Below are 14,444 nucleotides of genomic sequence, written 5' to 3'. Positions count from 1 at the left end.
ACCATTTTATTAACTAAAACTACCAAGAAATGTATTTAATATTCCACTTTAAGAAAAAGTTACTCAAATGTGGGGTAAATCTATAAAGAGCTAGAACCAAAATAATATTAAACATGCTATATTTTTGCTATAGCACCATACAAATTGTATACTAGCAATTCAATGGTCATAAATTAAAAGTTGTTTTTTTTATATAAAAATGAAGCACCAGGCGTTGTTGCATTCACTTGAATAATGACAACAGGTCTGTCCTGGATTTCGTTTTTCAATCACAGCTAACATTTTAAATAAACTGTGCTCCATATTAAATACGTTGCTTTTAAGTTCACAGTGTTTTTTATATAAAAATATGTAAGTACTTAAACTTAAAACTCTCTAAATTGCTCGTTTCCCTTTTTTTTTGCCATAAGGGTCTTACTTATTTAGCTATTTCTTTCTGTCACTATCCTATTGCTACAAGAGAATCCTTTATTTATTGTACCAGAGACGTTTGGTTGAGGTAAATAAGTTCTGGCTTCAAACAACACAGTAACGAGATAGAGAGAATCGGTTTCCTGTAGAGAATAATTCCTTCAAGTAATCCTCAATTAGTTTCCCAGCTCCCAAGGCAACCCACGTAACTGACTGAGCGGGGAGTTAAGCCCACAAACGACTGCCAACTGGCCAATGCGGTCCGCAAAGACCACTCCACTCTACTCTACTACTCCACTCTGCTCTACTGCTTCAAGCTGATCGACGTGCGGCATCGGTGGACGCAATCCCCGTATCCCGAACGTCTTGTGTGTCAAGTGAACTGGTCTCTCAACCTCCTCGACTCCTTGCCAGCAGCTAAACGGGCTAATTGAAATGCAACTCGAAGGCAGAATGCCCAGCCCAACAGCCCAACAATCCAACAACCCAACAACCCAACAACCCAACAATCCAACAATCCCCACCCCTCCTGAGGTGTGATGCATGCATATGAGAGCCTTGAGCTTGCGGTCATATCAACAAGGATACGTTGACTAAGACGGGCGACCTCAATCGCGTCCTTTGTGTTTGATGTGGTGTCAGCTTCGGGCGCATATTGAACTCTCCCCCTTGACCTACTATGTAGTATATGTATGCAGCATATATGGTCCAGTTGGGTCCGATTAGCGATGACAAAAGCATAGTTGGCTTTAAAAATGTTGCAATCAATGAAATATGAAATTAATGATCATATTAGTTAGGTTAAATCAATCATATTGCCAATCTATCATTTGGTTCTGGGTTATATAACTTTTATCGATATAAGAGTGCTTTTCTTTCTTTATCGATTTATTTTTCATCGCAAGTAACTTTCGCGCAATTTTCAGTATATTTCTGCTGAATTTTCAGCAATTTAGAGATTCAGTCGTTTCGTGAATACACAAAATATATTTCCAAGCTATCATTTGTTGTTTATCGATTTATTTCTTTATCGATTTATTGTCGTTTTGCCTAAGTTCGATTTTATTTAAATATAAAATGTATTATTATTTTTCATTCTATTGCTAGAGTATACTTTTTATCGATATAAGAGTACCTCTATTATTATATGTGCCCTTGGGGTTTTCAAACCACTTAAAAGCGTTATATCTAATCGGAATTTTCCGTAGCCTTTAACATCCCCTGTTGAATATATAGAGCTCTGTGCTACTAAGAGGGCATGTGTGTAAGCGACTGTTTGAGTTCACTGATTGTTGCGACACCAACTGGCATATAAAGGCTCCAAACAGGATGCGGCCACGCTCCTCCATCATCCCTCCATCCCTTTCCCCCTGAAGGAGGAGGCGGAAGTCACTGGGCTTAGGGTTTAGTCACGCTTATGTCCTTGGCCATATGCAGCCCACTCACACAGAAGCACCAGAGTTGTTAAAGGTACTAGTTTTTTTAACATATAAAATATTTGCGAGAATAAATACTTGATAAGGTTAAAGGGTACACAATTGTAGATTATTAAGGAAAGGTAAAAACAAATTCTTGCATTAATATATGTTTTTTATTTTGTATTCACTTGGGCACACCCAATCATCTTTTTTAGAAGTTTCAGTTTTTACACATACTGGCGGTTATGTATGATCATGGAAACATCTTAAAAAAGACATAAATATATCCTGCATATGAGGTGGAATTAGTTTCTTTAACGTTAGTAATTGTACATTAAAAAACAATACAAAATGTAAAAATTCGAAAACAAAAATAAAGACCAACATTTCGGAAGCTAAATACTTAGTTTTTTCTAAGGTATATACAAATCATTACCAAGGTAACCATATTTAAGGTATTTAGACCACATTTTGTTATTTGAGCAAGTACCTAGTTTTAAGTATCTATGTACTTCCCAACACTGACTGCCACACACACACATCCGTTTTAATGTGTGATAATACCTGTTCGGACTCGGAGAGCTCGGTGCTTTTAGAGGTCCTAGGTTCCCAGCTTCGAGTGCGTTGTTTTCACGCCCGTTGAACGGGGCAAGCGAGCATGAGGGACGAAGCACATTACAATGATGCAGCAACACCACCACCATGAAACCGCCCAAGCTCCAAACTCCTCTTGGGCAACTCATTTAGTAATTTGTGTGTGTGCCTGTGTGTGTGCAGTGTGGTCCCAGAGTTTAGTCCAGTCAACTGGCTTTACTCAGCTAAATGAGATTTTGCGGTGTGTAATTTGAAAATTGTGAAATTACCCAACACTGCGGACCCGTCCAGTGATGATGGAGCGAAGTGACGTGGCACATTAACACTCGAAATACAAACTGGTTATTCATTGAGGGTCGCTCACTAATGTCGGATTATCCCTTCTGAGCCCAACCCCCCTTCTCCATCCCAACACACCAAATTAGTGCTTTCCAATTGCCAGACCCCCACCAGAGCAAAAAAATGAATAAACCCCTTGAGCGAGATTGGCCATAATTCAAGAACGAAATCCAATTCTTGTGATTTTTCGCACCTCATCACAAAGGCTAAACAAACGCGCGCCCCCTTTTCATTTCGTTTATATCGCATAATCTTGGGACCTTCGGTGGCATATTGTTTTACATGGTTTTTCGGGTAAACGGATTGGGCTTGTATTTTGGCCCGCGGCAAAGTCATCCTTTTTGGGTTAAAAGCGACCCAACCGAAAAGCTTGGGTCCCAAAATTGTTATGCCCTTATGTTGTTGAGGTTTTCTTTTTATTTATGTACTGTACATATTGAAGCTACATTTTTCACCCCATAAGAGACATTCGGTCTCTCTTTTTGGGGTCAAAAGAGCTACATTTGGTACTGGGGGCCAAAGCCTTCAGCTATGAACATTTTACAGTTTACTTTGTTTGTTCCTACGATAAATACAGAAAGTCGCCAAAATTATTATAATTTTTACAATATTAAATCCGACAGCTTAAGCAAATACCATTTTTTGTTTAGATTATTTTTCAGAAACGCAGAATGATTGCGGGGGGATATTAAAACAGTGTTACAGAATATTTTCGACCATTTTTAAAACTTGAAAACAAAACGTTTGAAATTAATGAAAACAGCCCTTAAACTATTTTATCTGTCTGAGCGTTTGCATTTATACTTTCACTAAGCTTAACCACAATTTACTAAATTTGTTGTTGTATGAAATCTGTTTGTTTAACTTAAACAAACAAAAAAAAACAAAAAGAACTCAGACAGCTAGGTGTCAGCAGTTAGGCACAGATTTTCGATCTAACTTCACTTCACGTAGAGCCTTCTAAAAATATAAACACAACACATACACCCTTCATTCAATCGGCAAAATTTTCTCTTTCGGCAGCACACAGAAAACTGTTGTAAATTAACGTATCTGTACCGTGTTCTTCTGCTGGGTTTTTGTTTCTCAGTGTCTAGACTACCAATTTCCCGGTTTTCCTCCAGACCGTATCTTTCGCAAATAAGCCCAACGAAGACGTTAACAGAAAAAGGAAAATTAAAGAAGATTACATCTCCGATAACGATTACAAAAATCTCCAAAAGCCCAAAAATCTAGAGCCGCCATCCAGTGATCAGCACCTAAAACGAATTCTTATCGAGGAACGCTTTTGGGAACATATTGGATAGCAAATTAATATCCCGGCAAGAGGTAAGCAATGGAAGATTTGCATCTTAAGCTCGGCGATTTGCCCCAGCAGGCGCTAGCCGCCCGGCACAGTTTAATTCTGGGCCAGAAATTGGGTTCTGCAATTGGATTACAGCAAGCGTCGCATCATCACTTAAATCATCAGCTCAATCAGCTAAATCAGCTCAATCAGCTGAGCCAGTTAAATCACTTAAGTCAATTGAACCAGCAGCTGCAGCATCAACTTCAACAACAACTAAATCTGAATCGCCTCTCATCGGGCCTTAATCTCAATTTGGGTTTAAGCCAAAAGTTAACTGGTGATCATCATCATCATTGTCAGATGCAGCAGCAACGTCCACTTCACCACCAAATACAAATGGGCCTGGGTCTGGATCTTGATCTGGATCTAGCAGTCAATTTGGATCTCAACTTAGAGGGTAGCAGTATGAACAGCACTAGCAGTAGCACCGGCAGCACCAGCAGCACCAGCACCACGAGCAGCGATCATGGATCTGGAATTGGTCTTGGTGGCCGAAGATGGACCACCCAAGCCCAAGTTCACTCGGCCCATGACCCTGTCCAGGATAACAATGGTGATTCGCTAAATGTGAAGGGTCGTCCGAGCTGCTTAACGCTGGGTCACGATGATGGAGAAATGGAGAAGGATGCGCTTTGGTTTTGCAAATCTCCGTCAACGGATAAGCCCTCTGCTTCCATCTATTTGACGGCGGCCAAATCAACGTTAAATGCCAATGCCACTGCTTATACCATGCCCACCACTGAAGGACGAGGACTCATGCCGAAAACCTCGCAGATTTCTGGTGATTTTAAGCTCAATGTCGAGGCGCCTGTATTCAAACCCGCTGGCTTGCTGGCTCTACCGACGACCTCAGTACTGCCGGCAGCACCACTAAATCCGCTCAACCCTTCAACACCACAGCTTTCGGAGCAGGGATTGCAGCTTTATGGCTGCACCTCCCGGCAAAGTATCCGTTGGCGCAAAGAGCCTTTGCCGGATCTATTTAGAGCCGTTCTCTCACTGATGCGCGAACTCTTACGATCCGTAAGCTATCCGGAGATTATAAATACCCTGGCAGTGAGACTCCAAAGGCCGGAGGTGGAGTTGAAGCGCCATTTGCCGCATACATTGCACACAGCCGTCATTAATGGTTATCTGAAGAAGGATGGCAATCGGTATACACTCATGTCCGAAACTGATCAGATGGAGATCATGCGGCGCAATCAGGTGGCCGCCAAACGCGCCAAGGAGCTGGAGAAGGAGCCATTATCCTGGCGCAAGCGATAGTTCCTCACTATATATATAATATATATATAGTATATATATAGGGTATTGTTGGAAGCTCTATACGGTTGCGAAATGTGCGCCCGCAACCGTGATACATACATTTCTACAACCGCACATCCTGCATCCTGCAATCTGCATCCTGGATCCCACATACCGTATCCTACCACTTCAACATTTCATATGCTTTGGCTTCATACCTTTTATATTTGAGCTAGCACAGCACTCGCGGCTGTGAGAGACTGTAGTCCTATGAGTTGCACACACCCCAGAGCCCTGAGTCCTGTGCCGCAAAGACGAGCCCTGCAAATAATGGTTTTACTGTAAGTGAACTATGTTCCGCGGACCAGTGATCCGTGCGATCCTCGATGCGTGATCCGCAATCCTCAGATCCACGATCCACTGTCCGCAAATGAAGTCACGATGACATATACGTATATATATATTCAATTTTGTATATATATGTAAATATATATATAAAAACCCAATGGGGCCGGCCATTTGTCGAGCTGCTGCCTCCAAAGGATGTTTCGTTGCCTGCTGTTCCCTTTGGTGTTCTAACAACCACACACAATCGAGTTGTCCTGGTTCAGCGCTTTATATTTGCAAGCTATTCAAGTAAATAAAATTGTAGTTTTCCATGCATCTCGATTAATGGGCGGGCGAAAGCGGATCGGAGGTGAGCCAAGTATTCAAAACGGGGCAAATGCCATTTTATTTTTCATTTTATAGTGTCAACTTTAAATAATTTCCTAAAGAATTCGAGGCATTTGGAAATTTATCAAGTTTACAAACTAGCACCTTTTAGTGTTATATTTAAGCTTAACCATTCATTTGAAGCTTAACCATTTATAAAGCAACAATTTAACTTTAATTCTACCTATTCATTTATTTTATTTGCCAACCCCCTGATTTATCTTTTTAATGACCCAACTTTTCATTCGCATTGAAATTGTGCTATCACAGCCATTAAATTTTTGCATTCAACTTTGTGTTTATCAATTTAAACATTCATCTTTTTACCCAGTCCGATGAGTTGCCCATCCATTTCTCAGTTAGTCCGTCGGGCAGTCATTCAGTAAATTAGGCGGTCGGCGGTTGTTCGGATCTGTTCAGTTAACTAGCTATTGTGTGCAGAGTGGCGAGTATCTAGAGCTCATCATGATTGTTTTGTAATTGGAATGCCACAACGCGAGGCCAGAAAGGAGGATGGTTGGTGGTTGGTGGCATCTCTCAGAATGCAAGGACAATAACAACAGCACAAGGATGAAAAGATGAGGAGGAGGAGGACGACGACGAGTGAATGCCAACTCAACTAACAATTTGCTTCAATTATAAAAAGCGTCGCGACAAAGTGGCGCCAAGCTAGTGGGTGGTTGCACTGTTCATATAAAAAGAGGGAGATGCTGCTGTTGCTCTGGATGTTGCTGTTGCCGCTGATGAAATGGGTAAACAGTGGACAGAGTGGCCCGGGGGTATGGCCTGGTAATCAGCATGGCGACGCACTGCTCCTTTGAGCCCGGAACAACTGCCTCCTTCTCCAAAAGCCGCCCGTCTGTGCTGGCAGCAACTGTTCGCAAATAGCGCCAAAGACTAGCATGAAAAATAGCTGGCCTTATTTAAGTTTCTTTTTTTTTCAATTATAATAATGGAAATTTATAAAGATATGTTAGTTTTCGAAAGCTTTTCTTCTTAACTTATATCTGGCTAGTTAAAGACTGTTAACTGAAACCTAGTTTACTGCAGATCAACAAAGAAACCTAAGATATATAATATTTGTCTAATTTTTCGAGCCACAACTTATTTAAAAATATTTTTTCCACCATTGGGGAAGACACGAATGGTTATATACATATTGTTTTTTCCAACTTTATATGTTATATATTCAAATCTAGTTCAGAATTATGGTCATAAAGATAATGTGCAGATAATGATAATATCCAAAAAATTATCATGTACTTAAGCTTTAAAAATGGTATGTCCAAAACCATTTGAGCTCCGAAAACAAATTAAGATCTTGAAGATAATGTGTAGAAAAAGAGCTAAAAGCTTAGATTACTTCCCGAATAATTTTCTGTACCCAAATTTGGGATCGAAATATACTTTGATTAGCATTTTTTAAAATACAAAAACTTAAGTGGGTAGCAAAGATCCAATTATCGGCGTTTACCAACCCTTAAAAAAATGTACATCTAGCTAGAAAATATCAAAGTAGCCAATTCTTGGAGAGAAGTGAGGAGCAACTGGGTGAACGACCCGGTGACGCAGCAGCTGGCCTCGACCGGAATGAAAGTAAAACTGGAACTGGAGCACCAAGGAGGAGCCTCCACTGGCGTCATCCTCAAACCATCTCATCGTCAGCTTTGTCTGCCGTATATATGGTCATCAACTTATTTGCATGCTGCAACGCTGTGGGCCCTGTCATAATTGTATTTTGTTGCCGCCACTCAAGGATCAGAGGCACTTCGATGAGGCCGGGCCCAGTCCAAAGTTTGTTGCTTCAACGCCATTGCCATTGGATGTTGCCACCGTCGAAACCGAACCTGTTGACTCTTATTCCAACCGAAAGGAACAGACGGAAGACGAGTCCAGGCTGCAAGGATGCCAGGAAAACGGAGCGACCCAGCTGAGCGATGATTTACTGAGCTCATGTGATTCATAAATATCTCTTCTCATCGTTGGCTCAGGAATCCCGGTGTCCGTTGTCCATTGTCCTTATGCCCCTTTCGCAACTCAACACTAAGGGAAAATGTTTACAAATTAAACATTTTCTTAAGACACTAAAACTTTAATATTTTTCTATACCACTTTATTTGACCTCAATCAATAAAAAACTTTTGTCAAATCATAACAGTAAGCAGACATTTTGTTAGATACTTTTTGGCTGATTTTCCATTGTTACGTATAATTCGAAAATTTTATTTTAACCATGATTTTTGTACTCTTAACTTATTAATATTTTTAATATCGTGTTCAATATACAATATATTGTAATCATTTAAAAAAAAATTCTAAGATCCATCCTTACAATCCTTTACTAAACCAAATAAAGCCTCATGCTCTCAGATGGCTTTGGAAACTTTTAAGGAGATTTTATTATATCATCTATTTAACTTGATTTTCGCAGTGCAAGGCAAGGACTTCAATTCACTGAGTTTCATTGCTCCGCAAGGATGAGCTGGCTGCCATTTGTCATGCCATTGCATGAAGAGAAGCGTGAACCAAACGCAAAAGAGGCATGTGTGCGAAAGGAGCTGAGTTTAAATGTTAATAGTTCAGAGGCTGCTTGATCCTCCGGCATTTGAACTGGACTGAGCTGGCCATAATGTTGCGTGTCAACGGAGTGCTGAGCTCGAACTCGGATCTCCGCACACTCAGGTCACATTAGCCGATGATGCAGCTCCTGGCTGCATTAAGAAGGTATGTTATGTTGGCGGGAAGGCAGGGTGTTGTTGTAAGGACAGAGGAATAGGGGGAGCCCCAGGACTCCAAGGTATCTGCAAGAAGAACAATGCTTCTCTAGTTTCCTGTTTTCTTGCCAAGCAATAAGGCATTGTAGCGTGGTTACAACGACGAGTAGGGAGTAACTAGGGGTTTAAGGCTGCTTGAAATTTGTTGAGTATTATGCCTAATAGACAGAGAACAAAACTTAGCAAAAATAGAGCAGATAATAACTCCTAGAAATAGGTAAAGTGGTTTTAAGTATAGGAGCCAAACTAAAAAAATACCAGCTAAACAGGATAAAAGGACAAATCTGGAAATGTCATAAAATGAACAACAAAATAGCCGTTTTAAGTTTAAAAAGATATAAATTTATAAAAAAAAAGTTTTGCCAGATTATATGTATTATAAAGAAAACGGAAAGTCAAATTTAAGATAAAAGATTTTATTAAATCCAAAAAGTAAACAAGTAAAGTATAAGAACATAAAAGCCCATAACATGTCAGAAAATACGGTAAGAAACAAAAGCAGTGAAAACAATTAAAAATTCCACTAAAAAGGTGAGTTACTAAATAGGGTTCTAGCACCGAGTCATAAACCAGCAACACTTCCTTCCTGCGGAATGACCACCCAATTAACGAATTAACGTCACAACCCCACCCATGAACACCTATACAATCAGCAATAATAACAATCATTTAATTTCAGGTTAATTGCACACACTTTGGTTTGTGTTGGGCCATAAATTGTGTGCATTCGTCGGCTGTTGCCTGGTGTTTGTGTAATTTATTCGCATATTTCAGTGGAGCGTGGAGTGACAGGCTGGAAATTATGCTACAAAATTCCAGGAATGCCTACCCCCCGGAAAGTTTTCGGAGGCGAGTGGGAGTGAGACTGGGAGTAATAGATGTAGAAGTCAAGACAGAAACGAGGGCGGACATCCAGCAGAGGCACACAAAAACTCTGGCCTGCTGCTAAACGCATTTACGTGTCACAACTAATTTAATGTGGCGCCCCCGGGTGGACTGAAACGAACTGAATTGGAACGGAACGGAGTGGAATGGAAAGAAATGGGAGAACGGGAGAATGGAGAGCCCCCGGAAAACGGAAACGGAAACGCATACGCAGCGAGCCAGTGGCGTCTGACCATATTTTGCTTATTTATTTGGCTTGCAGTGGTGCCTGACACTACGACACTTACCTCCCCCCTCGCACATTTCTCACCTAATAAAATTACAATGGCCACACCACACACCCCCCGCAATGAAGGCAGGTCCACCCTCACATGTTGCTCCTGCCCCTTTGTCCTTTTCGCTCCTTTTTGATGTAAATTTAATTTCGGTTTTCACATTTTGAGGTTTTCATAGCCACATGCTGGCATAAGGGTAGTGCAGTGAGCGAAAATAATAGCTTCAGGATCTGATTATAGCCTATACAATACTATAGATATAGTATCTAGTATAGCCTGATTACACAGACGTAGGTTTTCTCAAAGCAGGTGTTTAAGATATTAAGAATTATAATGACTGCTTTTTCATTTAACCTTATTTTGTTTTATAAATTATTTATTAATTCTTTGCTTATTTGTTTATTTATTTAACCTTTTTATATTAAACACCTAAGCAGTGCTTTAAGCAGTGCATAAGAGCCCTCATACATATATTTTAATTTGTAACTAAACAAATTAACAGCTTTTAAATTAATAGAAATACAAAGTAATGATTTTTGAATGCTAGAGCCTGCATGAATAAAACATATAACAAATAAGTATGAAATTATAAAACTGTCATTGTTCTGGTTGTTTTCTCTACGTGTTCCCTGGTATCCTGTTCCCAGAGTCCCCTGTCCCGAGTCCTGAACTCCAAGTGAGTGTCCGTGTCCGGGTCCTGTCCTCCCAAATCCTCACCCCTCATGAGTCGCATCCCCGGGGATTCGGGGGAGCATATTCAGCTGCCGTAATGCTTCTTTCATCGTCGCTGCCTTCACCCCAACTCGTGCTGCTGCTGTTCTTTTCCTTTGCCCTGTCACTCTGTCATCAGCGTCCCATATTGTTCGCCTTTTGTCCAACGGGGGAAAGGAGGTGGCGGTAAAATTGCCCGTTGCTCCTCGCCCCATATGAATATGTCAACTCGATTCCCTGACGTGTGCTCCGAATCGAGTTCCTGTTTTTTGCGAATTTTTTTTTTTTACCGCTCTGGTTTCCGGTGCTGCATTGTCCGCCCGGCTGAACTGCGATTTCAATTAAAGCCCCCCCCCCCCCCCCCCCCCTTCACTTCGCAAAAACCGATGCAATTTCAAACTGGATTTCGGGGCATATGCCGGCTCCTAATCGAATAATCCGCAAAACTCCCCTCACATATCGTGTGGTTAACTTAGTTACCTCCGCAACCTCTGACAGATAGCACTTGTGAAAATAATAACTGGTTTAGTTGGTGTCCAACTTATTGGTGGAAGAAAAAAAGGAAAGGCTTAGCAGGTTCATTGACCAATGCCGGAAGCAATTCACACACTGGCACATCCTTGTGAAGGATGTTCACTTGGAGGGGCGGCGAAAGCGGCAAAGGGTGAATATAAAGCCCAAACAAAGTCTGACACTCAACACAAAGCTTAATTGCAGAGGGCCCAAGCCCAAATCCAACAACTCTGACTCTAGCGACGACGACTGTGAAAAAGCGCCAAGTGCACTCGAGGTAATTTGATTTAATTGTGCGTGCCTGCTAGCAGCAACAACAAAAGCACTCAGCCAACTTGCTACGACTTGGCAACTTTTGCTCATATGTTTTGTGGTCGCTTCTTTCTATGCCCTAGCAAAAAGTATCACAACTGTTTACAGGTGTTATCATAAAATTAAAAAATTAGCTTAAAACAAATTTAATATGTACAATATGTATAACTATTTATTTACCCTACTAAGTTGAATTATGTTTTGAATGTGACTTTCTATTTCAGCATAGAAAACAACAAAATCAATGAATTATGTTAACGTTAAAACTAACCCTTGAAGCAACATTATTTTTCCTCTCACAATTTATCAATTTAATTATTATTTCAACCAAATTTAAAAAGTATTTTAAAAGTCAGTCAGTCAAAATGAGCTCTTGCCTTGTTTTCTTTTTTTATGGTTTGTTTGTGCTTATAAAAAATGTACAAGTACCGAGTGTTGGCTCCTTTTCCTGCCAAGTGAGTTTCAGGTTAAAGGTTCCTGGGAACCACCTTGCCAACTTTATATCCTGGCCAAGTCCAATTCTGAAGCTCTTGAACTCCGCTCAGTCCGTGCCCCTTGAACTTGCAACCTGCAACAGCTTGAAGTTGCAAGTGTTACTCCGCCTGTTGTTTTTCGCCATGGTCAACATTGTCGGAGTTTATTAACATTTTTTTTTAGTTGCCACTGGTTTCAGGGCTCCTGCATAAATCATCAACGCAATGGCCTTTAATGCATAATTTATTTACCATTTCAGGATGCCCCCAGCTGTCTCTGTCTGCGGTTTCGCTTTTTTCGGTTTGGTTTGGTTTGGTTTGCTGTTGGTTTGTTGTTGGTTTTTAGAGCTGAGCAAATTTATGGCTGACGAGCGTTTCCGCTTCCGTTTGCAATTACACGGAGCGGCTAAAATAATAACGGGCAGTCAGTCGCCTCATCACGAAATCGTTCGCATAGTCAATTAGTCAACATTGGGGACGATTCATGAATTTGTGATTCGAAGAGGGAATCGATATTGTCTTGCAAGGGACTTTCATTTAACTTGGCCATTGCTGTAAATGCGGGTTTGCCTCAGATTTGTAATGAATATGAAACTAATAAAGTATGTGGCAGTAATAAATTTATAAAAAGGAATTTAAATAGAACTCGATTATAAAATGCCTTTGTTATTCCATAAAATAAAATTCATTAATCGCCAAATTCGAAAATAATCAAAAGCCATGTATAGTTGTTGGTCAAATCATGTCGATAGAGCTCGAATTGGAATTGCATATCTAGATCGCGACAATCGCAATGGCTAAACAATTGAAATACTACATATGCATCTGCACACGCACATTTCGATTTGTGTGCATAAATATTCATAATTCAAAGTTCATAATGGCATTTGACCAAAAAGCCTCTGGCCTCGGGGAAAAGTGCGTGTGGAAAAATGAAACAAAATGAGCTTAAAAGTTTGGCATAAGCCCGAAACTTTATTCTTTTTTCACATCTCAAAAGTGCACACTACTCTCCCCAGGATAATGTTTGATTTTTACCGCTTAATTTATGATTTAATTGCACATTTCGCGGTGCAATGCAAATATCAACCAGCGGTTTGGACTCACACCACCGCACAGCCAAGCCATGCATTTCATTTAGATAACCGCAAATATTTGCCACAAAACGCGTTTGCCTCCAGAGGGCCAATCTGGCGTGTCAAAATCGCTGCCTCCCATTGGGGTGGCAAAATAGGAATTATAAGCGCACCTGAACGATGGTGTGCGTAAGTGTGTGCAGACATCAAAGCAATTAAATCCATACAAAATGAATTATATCTACGCTTCGTGAACAAACTACAACTTGTCTGCCAAAAATAGCTTTAAGTTGTTTCACTTTAAATGAGATTTCGCAATTTTTAAACTAAGTGTGTTTGCAACGCCTTAAATTTAAGCATTAATTTTTTTGGATGGAGTGCTTAAGAAGGTGTTGTGAAAGCTCCAATTTGATATATAACATTTCAAAAGATAAGCTCTTCAGTGATCTGCATTTCAAATCCTTCAAAAAGTTTGCAAAACAATAGATGTCTAAATAAATTGTGAGACTTGAGTGTATTTAACTGTTTTTTTTTGGTGTTTTAGTCCGATGTGTGTGAATGTGTGGTTTTTTTGGAATCCCATTTAGCGGCGAATTGATGATCCCAGAGTGGACATCAGTTCGCTCAGTCGTTGTGAACGCAGTGAGAAGCGGTTCCGCTGGCGTCTGAGGATGCCGTAGTCGACACCATCGCGCAAATTGAGTTGAATTTGCCGGAAGAAATCGAGATCTCTGCGGCGATAATGGGTACCCAAGATGGAAGCCAGCTCGATGTCGCTCATCGGTCGCTGGGCGTCCGCCAGGATGTTGACTATGGTGCGCATCAGATTAGGGACCAGACGTCGCTGTTGGGGCAAGGTATGTGTCTTATAGGTAACCGCCGGCATGGTTGTTTCGATCACACTGCGTCTTTTAGTATTTTCCAATTTTTTTTGTATTTTTAGATTTTCATTTTTAAATTTTATGGGAAACCAAATGTAAAAGAGTAGAAAAATTTTGTCCCCATCGGTGAGAGTGTAGGTTTGGAATTGAGATCCCCACCCTCAACTCTCTATGACATTCAAGGCCCCGCCAACTTTCTACCATGCGAGAAGCATGATTCCCTGCCGGTGTGCTTTACCAGCAAACTCACTTCCTCATGGCCAATTAATCAGAAGGCGGCAGTAGCGGGTTGAACTTGAATGACCTCGAGGCATAAAAACGAAAACTGCGACAACAAAGACAGCAGCTAGCAAAGCAACAAAGTATAGGAAAACACTACACTCCGAGGAAAATTGGTTACAAAAGAAAATCTTGAATGCTGAATAATATGGAGAAAAAATAATCAAAAACGTATAAGCTGTTAATAATCACCAAG

At 40.6% G+C, this 14,444-nt stretch overlaps 2 protein-coding genes across 2 annotated transcripts; one reads left to right on the top strand and one right to left on the bottom strand.

Moving 5' to 3' along the window:
* The first annotated feature begins 3,696 nt into the window (after positions 1 to 3,696).
* Positions 3,697 to 6,006, top strand: LOC128260362 (uncharacterized). The gene has a single exon (XM_052993318.1). It carries the CDS (start codon positions 4,099 to 4,101, stop codon positions 5,374 to 5,376), a length of 1,278 nt encoding a protein of 425 aa, XP_052849278.1. The 5' UTR covers positions 3,697 to 4,098; the 3' UTR covers positions 5,377 to 6,006.
* A 7,595-nt stretch (positions 6,007 to 13,601) lies between these two features.
* On the bottom strand, positions 13,602 to 14,096 carry LOC128260367 (uncharacterized). The gene has a single exon (XM_052993324.1). The coding sequence runs from the start codon at positions 13,972 to 13,974 to the stop codon at positions 13,672 to 13,674; it is 303 nt and encodes a 100-aa protein (XP_052849284.1). The 5' UTR covers positions 13,975 to 14,096; the 3' UTR covers positions 13,602 to 13,671.
* Between the last annotated feature and the right edge of the window lie 348 nt (positions 14,097 to 14,444).

Source organism: Drosophila gunungcola, assembly GCF_025200985.1.
Source record: "Drosophila gunungcola strain Sukarami chromosome X unlocalized genomic scaffold, Dgunungcola_SK_2 000021F, whole genome shotgun sequence".
In the NCBI taxonomy this organism is placed as follows: domain Eukaryota; kingdom Metazoa; phylum Arthropoda; class Insecta; order Diptera; family Drosophilidae; genus Drosophila; species Drosophila gunungcola.
This window is presented reverse-complemented; position numbering and strand designations above follow the sequence as displayed.

Bases quoted from the DNA above. Each gene is read 5' to 3' on its own strand.
- LOC128260362 (XM_052993318.1), top strand. From the start codon at position 4,099: ATGGAAGATTTGCATCTTAAGCTCGGCGATTTGCCCCAGCAGGCGCTA.
- LOC128260367 (XM_052993324.1), bottom strand. From the start codon at position 13,974: ATGCCGGCGGTTACCTATAAGACACATACCTTGCCCCAACAGCGACGT.